The 8,732-nt window shown below is 43.0% G+C and overlaps 1 protein-coding gene across 1 annotated transcript; it reads left to right on the top strand.

The window, feature by feature from the left end:
* Positions 1-1,716: 1,716 nt before the first annotated feature.
* On the top strand, positions 1,717-5,976 carry LOC115357238 (serine-rich adhesin for platelets-like). Its single transcript, XM_030048657.1, has 5 exons — positions 1,717-1,848; positions 3,752-5,209; positions 5,316-5,378; positions 5,509-5,587; positions 5,699-5,976. The coding sequence occupies exons 1-5, from the start codon at positions 1,785-1,787 to the stop codon at positions 5,880-5,882; spliced, it is 1,848 nt and encodes a 615-aa protein (XP_029904517.1). The 5' UTR covers positions 1,717-1,784; the 3' UTR covers positions 5,883-5,976.
* Positions 5,977-8,732: the final 2,756 nt, after the last annotated feature.

The following is an 8,732-nucleotide window of genomic DNA, read 5'->3' as shown; positions in this document are numbered from 1 at the left end:
TGGTTCCTCCTCTCTGCTTGACGGTGAGGTGATCGGTGAAATCACCTGGTGGCTGGAATGGAAACCTGCAGCCTCTTGGCTCTCCGTGGCACACGGTTCAACGCCCCTGCCTTAGTGCCTGAAAGACCCCGTGAAATGGACTCTTACGTTCCTGATTTGATGTGTTTCCTTGTCGAAGCAGGCGGTCGGGGAGGGATCCTTCACAGAGCAAACCAACAGGAGGTCAGCTGTTTGAAGATTCGTGAAGGTTTGATTGGTTGAAATATGAACTTACACCCACCAGTGTAGGATGATGTCACTGTTTAAGATGCTCTGCTTTCACAGGAGGTAGAGGTCATGTGAGGTTAAATGTAACTCTAAATGTTGCCCTCATTAAAAATGCACCGCTCTATGAATACACCTCTGCACAGCCTCTGACGATATGCAAAGCAGCGCCCTATCCGCTGACGGCTGATTGGCTGTGGGATTTGTGATGCAGCCAAATCCAGCCGGCCCGGGGACGGTCTGAATCTCAGATTTTAGGGGCACACGCACACACACACACACACACACACACACACACACACACACTCACCTCCACCTTCAGTCGAGGAGTGTGAAAACACCTCTCTCTCTCAAGTCAAGATCACACAACATAAATGTAATAAAAATGTAGAAAATGTAAGAAAAAAAGTATCATAGCCATGCAAGGCTTGGTGGAGTTTTGTTTTTTTTTTTTTTGGAGTAGAAGGAGGGGGAGCGAGTGTGCACAGTGTGTATAATGGTAATCTGTCAAAATTATGAAGAAACAAAGTTATCTACACAGGATTTAATATAAGATTCAACCATGAATAACATTAAACACAATAATGCTTGTTTTAACTTGTGGCTCTGTTTTGTAATTTTCTTGTTTAGTTTCCTGACTCTGTGAGTTCCTGTTAGCATGCCCGGATTATGACGACACCATTCTGAGGAAATAAAATGTGGACAGATAAACAGATACGCAGAGAGATTTTATTTATGGACGATCAGACGCTAAAATCCAGGAGATAACATATTCTGCAAAAGTGAAAACGCTTATTTCGAACATGATCCCAAGAAGAATACAGTCCTGGGAAAAACAAACAAACAAAACAAAACAAATCAAAAAAAAAAAAAAAAAAAAAAAAAACAGGAGGGAGGGAGGAGGACGCCACAAATTTCCAGCACCATCGCTGTTAAATTGTGTTGTCGCTGTGAAAACTGTATTACAGAAACAAAGAAAGAAAGAAAGAAACTTTTTATTAAGGGAATTTAGGCATCCAGAAGCTCATTAGTTCAAAAACTCACTCACTCCAAATTAGACATTTGTGTGTGTGTGTGTGTGTGTGTGTGTGGTTAATCCCCGTTTTGTAGTTAATCTTTTAATCTTGAAGCGTAAGTGTAAATGCTGGATGTTGAAAACGAGCCCTCATCAGCCGACAACAATAATAAACTATATTTCATGTGGCGTGACTTATCTCCACCGTGTTTACCTGGGAGCATGCTTATCAGCGCCTGGGAGAGTGTGTGAGTGTGTGTGTGTGTGTGAGTGTGTGTGAGGCAGGAGGGGCGTGTCCCCCAGGTGCGCCGGCCCTCCTGTAACATGTCGCCAGCCATTGTTGCACTGATGTCACTCCTCCTCGCCCCGCTGTGTATAAAAAGTGGCGCAAATATTTCACCTGCTTCACAAGATCAGGTCATTGACCCAGATACGAGCCGCTTGATCACACCTCATCGCTCCAGCACTGATTTCCCCCCCTTTTTTTTTCTTTCTTTTTGTCAAGATGAGGAACCTTCTTGGAGTTATACTTGGACTTTTGGCCCTTGTTCAGTTAATACCTGTTAATGGTGAGTAGCTCTATCTCTCTCTCTATCTCTATTTCTGACAAACACACTAACACTCTCGATGTTTAGGCATCCTAAAACCCATCTGATTCAGTCTTTTCTTACAAAAATGCAATCCTGACAGAAGTGTAATCACAGCCTCGTCACAGCATTTTCCTCTCTGATGTGCAATTTAATGACAAATGCAGCGCTTTGCAGTGTTTAGTAGGTTTTTCAGGACATCGCCCCGGGTTTTACTAAGGTCAAACCAGCGATCGAGATAGATGCACAGACCTTGGGAATTTAAATCATGCCCACACTGTCCCTGCGCGCTTACCTTGTGCTTACCTTGTGAGTCAGCGTTCCTCTCAGCCTCACCTAAGATGCTCCTTAAGTTTCAGGCCTCGCTCGTGGCCCCGGCTCTATCTCGAGGAATTGCAGAGTAGGATTTCGTCGCCGGTGCGCGGGTTTCATGGGCCCTGCCGGCTACACACAGAGGTCTTTGTAAAATGTGCTGAGCCGCTCCAGGAGGTGCATTAATGCGTAGATCCTGAATAAGGTGAAACCAAAGAGCAGCGAGGGGCTGTTACACAAGTCCGGGCAAACGGTAACTTCATAGCGATCGCCGGGACTGAACATGACTGGACAGAAAGGCGGAATGGAGATGGATGATGTGATTCTGGAGTGTTTTTGATTTTTGAACAACTTCCCTCTAGAGTTTCTTAGGATTTTGCCACACAGGGATAACACGGATGGCTCTGTTTGGCATAAAGGCATGGGAATAAAGGAATTCACAAAAAATCCAGATTTGTGAAAGTGCAGTCATAAATTTCAGCTTTTTTTTTTTTTTAAGCCTCCTGTTACATTCACATTTTGAACATCTTTTATGTTTAGGGTCAATTTGACCCCTGCAGTTTAAACTTCCACAAAATTATTATAACTAAAATTGTTATCAAAGTTTATGTGTCAGGTACTTTGTTTCTTTGTTGATTACCTAAATAGCCCTTTAAATAAAACATAACTCCCTCCCACCCCCATTTATACATCCAGTATTCCTATTAGGTGACAATGGAAAAATATTCAAGTCACCATAAAATCTCACTGATTGACCTAAAACTGGAAATAAATATTGATTTTTGGTGTTTTAATGGCTTTATATTATTTCTAAGTACAGATTTTTGTTATTTATAACCGATGCGTTACAAAGTGTGTACAGGACATTGAAAACATATCATCATGTCAATTTCATCTTTACCCGGTAGTGCTCATTACATTAGGAGCACTCATTAAATATGAAGCAAAAAAAAAAAAAAAAAAAAGATGTTTATCACTTATTTAGAGACGTTAAACACTGGCTGGGGTCAAATTGACCCCAAACATCATAGGAGGGTTAAATTTTCCTTTCTTTCTTTATTTATTTTGGAGAAAAGCCATCTCCAACAATTATTCCCTGCATCCACTGACTCATATCATTGCTTGTTGCCTTATTTGTCTCTCGCTTCCTCTTTCAAAAGAATGAGAGCTCATGTGATACAAAAAAAAAAAAAAAAAAAAAAAAACTCTGACTGTGGCTTTCTTCCAGGGAAAGTGAACAGTCATGCTTTGTCTGCACTGGGCGTGCCTAAAAGGTGTGCTGTATGTTTTAATGAAAATAAATAATTTAATGCAGCTGCCTCACCTTTGTGTTTGAGCCACAATTAGTCACCTCAGTTAATCATTACTTGCCCTGTGTTTCGACACACCTCATCAAAAGCTTCAGGGGACCGCAGCAAGTTTATACAAGACTTTTTGGGGCGAAGCATGTAATCCCTGCCTGGTTACGCTGCTCTCTAACACTGAAAGGCTCTGTAAATTTCCTTTTCTGTCATGTCGGTGCTAGTAGGTAAACACGTGGTCATGTGTGGATTTTTCCTCTTCTTTGTTCCAGCGCTAACAGAGGCTCCTACCGAAGATCCGTACGCTGCCGCCAAAGAGGCCGAGGGAGAGCATTTCCTTGTGAATTCGTCTTTCCTGCCTCAAACCACAACTGAATCACCCAAAAGTAACACAACCGTTCAAGAAACAGACACCGAGAAGGTGAAGTCTGACCCTGAAGCCTATGAACCTGATATGACTGCAGACGGTGAAGATGAGGATGCCGACAGCAACCATGAGATTCAAAGCACGACTCTGAGCCCCCAGGCCACTCAGAGCCCTGCACCCACTGTGCTGCCAAGGGAGAGTGAAGACGCCGCTTCATTTTCCACCCAAAGCTCCTCATCGGTGCCAAGTCTTGCAGACGACCTTTTTGATGAGGACCACAGCCCCTTCTCACAGAGTACAGCGTCTCCTGTTTTCACCACCGCGGGCTCCGTTTCTCACCTCACTTCAAGCCACAGCCCCGTTTCAGAGTCTGGAGATGAGAAGATGCTCGGCCTCCTCCCTGAATCGAGCCTCAGTACCACGTCCAGCCCGAGCTCAAGCCTCAGCCCCAGCACTACGGCTGCCCACCATCACGACAGTGACATGGAGCAGCAGGCACCATCTGAGCCGACCACGACGCCGTCAACGTCCACAACTGCTTCTGTCATGGACAATACTGCAGCAGAGGACATGGAAATGTCAGGCTTAGGACCTGACAATGACTTCTTCAGCAGCACCACTGAGATGAGCCTTAGTACCACAGTGTCAACGTCCACAGCCGCTCCTGTCTCAGACAATGCTGCAGCAGAGGACATGGAAATGTCAGGTTTAGGACCTGACAATGACTTCTTCAGCACCACTGAGATGAGCGTCAGTACCACAGCGTCAACATCCACCACTACTTCTGTCTCAGACATTCCTACTGATATGGAAAACTCAGGCTTAGGACCTGACACTGACTTCTTCAGTAGCACCACTGAGATGAGCCTTAGTACCACGGCGTCAACGTCCACAGCTGCTTTTGTCTCAGACAGTACTGCAACAGAGGACATGGAAATGTCAGGCTTAGGACCTGAAACTGACTTCTTCAGCAGCACCACTGAAATGTCCACAGCCACTTCTGTCACAGACATTCCTACTGATATGGAAAACTCAGGATTAGGACCTGACAATGACTTCTTCAGCAGCACCACTGAAATGAGCCTTAGTACCACGGCGTCAACGTCCACAGCTGCTTCTGTCATGGACAATGCTGCAGCAGAGGACATGGAAATGTCAGGCTTAGGACCTGACAATGACTTCTACAGCACCACTGAGATGAGCGTCGGTAGCACGGCGTCAACATCCACCGCTGTACACGGAGCTGGAACTATGCACTTTGACGATTCTTCAAATCTTGTTGAAGGTCAAGAGGACAAACGGATGAAGACTAACATGAACCAACCCAGGTTATGGTTAGGGTTTGCACCACCAGTTAACTCAGGTAAATAGTCTAGACCTATCCAATCCTTTATCATATTGGAACAAAAGTTAACTGGTTTTCCATGAAAAATGCTGCTGTTAACTCTCACTGTTTTCTGGTCTTTAAGAGCATAATGCACATAAGGTAGAAGTTCCTCCGCAGTCCGAGCTGCAAGACCGCACTACACCAGGTGAGTCCAGAAATAAAGGCTTTTAGTTATCTGTAAAGTCACCATGAAACTTTCACGGGGTTAGAAAATGACTAAAAAAAATGACTGTGGCGCATTGTGCTGACTCCCCTGATCTCTCTTGTATCCCTAGGTTGGATGATCATCGTTGGTTTTGTGGTTGGCGTGGCAGCACTGGTCATAATCTGCGTTGCAATCGCCACCAGAGACAAGTGAGACTTCAGCAACAGATGATAGAAGAATTATTGATTATGATTTCTTTCTTCTTTTTGTTTTTACAGTTTATTTATAAAACTAAACCCTCACTGTTTCTTTCTGATAAGGTGGAACGGACCAAGCCAAGCATCGCAGGGCTTGATGGAGACCAAGGAAAACTCTAAAGACCAGCAGATGGAGGTAGAGATGGAGACATTCCTGCCGAGAGACAATCCCACGGAAAACGGGCAGGCGGCAGAGTACACCATCATCCCGCTGGACGAGCTCCCCGAGGGAGAGTCACTGCCCTGAGACCCTGAAGCAAGACCCTCAGCGGATCAGGGCCTGAGACGTGTGACAGAACCACACGATTGTATTCTAAGCACATCTATTTTATCAGAGGAACCCTAAAGAACAAACAAACAAACAAAAAAAACTCTGCTAAACAGAACAGAGTTTGTTTTTTTTCTCCTGGACTTTAAAGTCTCTGATTCCAGTCATCACGAGACCACCGGCCTGCATTTTTTGGGCCGACTTTTTCGAAACTCTTGACACACCTGCACTCTGAAACTCCAGGACTATCTTTGTAGATGTATTTATTGCCATAGTATTATGTATACTGTTCTCTTTACTGTAAAAATACAAACACCTGTCAGGTAAGAGGCACGTATTGTCGTTCATCTAAAGATACATCTCTGCAGTGTTTCATTTTCTGCCTTTACGTTGTAAATATTAGAGACTGATCGTGCCTTAATTTAAGGTCCCATGATCTTTTGTGTCCAATCCGGTTACTGATTGCTTTCTTGTGGCGGCAAACAGTAGAGAGGAGCCGACTCAGGAGTGCAGACTTTTCTTTTCACATTTCATGGACGATCACGAGTCGGGCGCCGAGGCTTTGAGTTTGCGGGCGGTGTGCGCTTTGCTTTTTGTTGTACAGTTAAAACGTTTGTTTGTGAGTCTGTTTTATGATGTTTATTGTAACTTATACTACCATGCACTGTGGATTTCCCCTTACACCGTGTGTGCCTTTAACTTAACAGAATAACGTTTGCCTGTGGGAGTTTTATTGATATAGTGCACTGTACAACTGAGATAATTTACTATATGCAGCACTGGAATGTTAATAACTGTGTCGTTTCTGTGTGATTTCTGAAATCCGGCTACACTCACTGGAGAAAATAAAAGCACAGGCAGCTCATCAATAAACATTTATTTGTTTCCAGTAATATTTACACACACATATTAAAATGCTTACACACTTTCAGTCCATTTGTCTGACAAATAGGTTTGCGCTCTCTTATCATTTATTTATTATGACCCCTTTCAGTCCCGCTCACATTCACCCAGTCAGCATCAAAGGAAGAACTCGGCTACAATGAATTTCAGGAAAATGACAAATACACTCTGGGTCCAACGCGTATGGGAATCAAAAGCAGAGATTTAAAAAAACAAAAAAATACATATGCATTGTGAACTAAAGGTGCATTTTGACATAAATATGCATCAAAAAATCTAACCCTTGGTACACCGGGCCTGTCCGCTAAGAACACATTTACAAGCAAAGGACTAGGTGGAAAAATGAAAGATAAGATAAACTAGTGGTTGTAAATCGACACATAATGGGTTTGAAATTCATTCAGGATATGCTGATGACCTCTGATGTTTAATCTGTTTTTTTCTTTTTCCACTTTGGAGAAAGAGAACCACTGGGCGTAGCTACAAACACACTCGCTGTAGCTGCAGATATTTCTCTCTCGTCTCAAGCTAAAATAACCAAAGTCACAACAAGTAAATAACAGCATTCGCTCATTTTTTTTACACAAGTGAGATTCCCCCCCCTCATTTCTCTCTCTCTCTCTCTCTCTCTCTTTTCTGTCAATCACTGAATTTGAAACTGTGCAGTAACAAAGTGATAGTACAAACAGCATCGAGCTCTCTCCTACGGTAAATAAATAACTATACATACATAACCTAACGCTGCCCACAGGAGGACACTCCATGCTATTCTAAAAACCTTAACCTTTTATTATATGGTGATTTTTTTTTATAGAAACTTATAGCAAAAAAAAAAAAGTTCTGACAGATGACAAAAAAAAAAAAAAAATCTATACACTTGAAATATACATTTGAGCTAGATTAGAATATATACACAAAGTGCAAGGAGGCACTTTAAATATGAAAATATATAAGCTGGTGCAAAAAAATAAAATAAAATAAAATAAAGAGAGAAATACAGAATCAGTTTTTTTTTCTGCTAGGTTTGAAACCGAGTTGCGTCTCTATGGGAAAACTCAAAGACCTAAAGAGCGTGAGCCGACACGAGACGACCTTGTTGTTACAGCATCAGGTTTGTCCAAGAGGCAGAAATTTAGCGCTAAACAGACACGCCGAAAGCTGATTAACCTTACACTTAATTACAAGCTTATTTATATCTGGCTTTAAAGCAACATATCTACACATTAAAAGAGTAAAGAAAAAATATATATCTTAGCGAGGAAGGCCCAGCCGCCCTCGCTCAAAGAGCTGGTGGAGAGATGGACAGACCTTTGTTTTACGTCCTCTAATCCAATAAGACTCCTATTATTATTATTGTTATTATTACTGTTAGTGTAATTATTGCTGCGGTGAAATGGATAGAGTAACTTTTATCCAGCGGTGTCGTAATCATCACACGGACTGCACTTTGCAGTTGACATCTTCAAGGCAAGGTTGTCGTTTCAGCAAAGAAATAAAACAGTTTGAAAGAAAACACAGAGCAACGCACGGGGCCCGCCGACAGTTCGAGAGACAGTCGAGCTTTCTCCCCACCGAATCATTTGAATTTTTTTCCTCTCCTTTTTTTTTTTGTTTTTATTTTAACATTCATCTTTCTCTCTCTCTGTCCGAGCCACAAACACACACGAGCACAGACACACATTCACAGTATAGACACACACACTCCAGTCAGCGCTTCCACACACATGGAGAATAAATGCAAACAGAAGAGATTCGCTGGTGATGCGATGGGAAGGAGCCTGAACAAGTCCTCTATTCGCCCGGCGGTTTGCATCCACCAGCGTTTATAAATACGTGGCCACATTTGGAGGCCACACCTTCACCCTCTTATGGTCTAAGTCCTCGGCTAAGCTCCGCTACTTAGGCCTGACCACGTGTGTGTGCGAC

Source organism: Myripristis murdjan, chromosome 3 (assembly GCF_902150065.1).
Source record: "Myripristis murdjan chromosome 3, fMyrMur1.1, whole genome shotgun sequence".
NCBI lineage: Eukaryota > Metazoa > Chordata > Actinopteri > Holocentriformes > Holocentridae > Myripristis > Myripristis murdjan.
The sequence above is the reverse complement of the archived record's forward strand: the minus strand, read 5'-3'. Positions and strand labels throughout refer to the sequence as shown.

What these genes read in the sequence shown, in the direction of transcription:
- LOC115357238 (XM_030048657.1), top strand. Translation starts at nt 1,785, where the DNA reads ATGAGGAACCTTCTTGGAGTTATACTTGGACTTTTGGCCCTTGTTCAG. An exon ending in TGCACCACCAGTTAACTCAG is followed by an intron (nt 5,210 to 5,315) that starts GTAAATAGTCTA and finishes CTGGTCTTTAAG; the next exon opens with AGCATAATGCACATAAGGTA. An exon ending in GCAATCGCCACCAGAGACAA is followed by an intron (nt 5,588 to 5,698) that starts GTGAGACTTCAG and finishes CTTTCTGATAAG; the next exon opens with GTGGAACGGACCAAGCCAAG.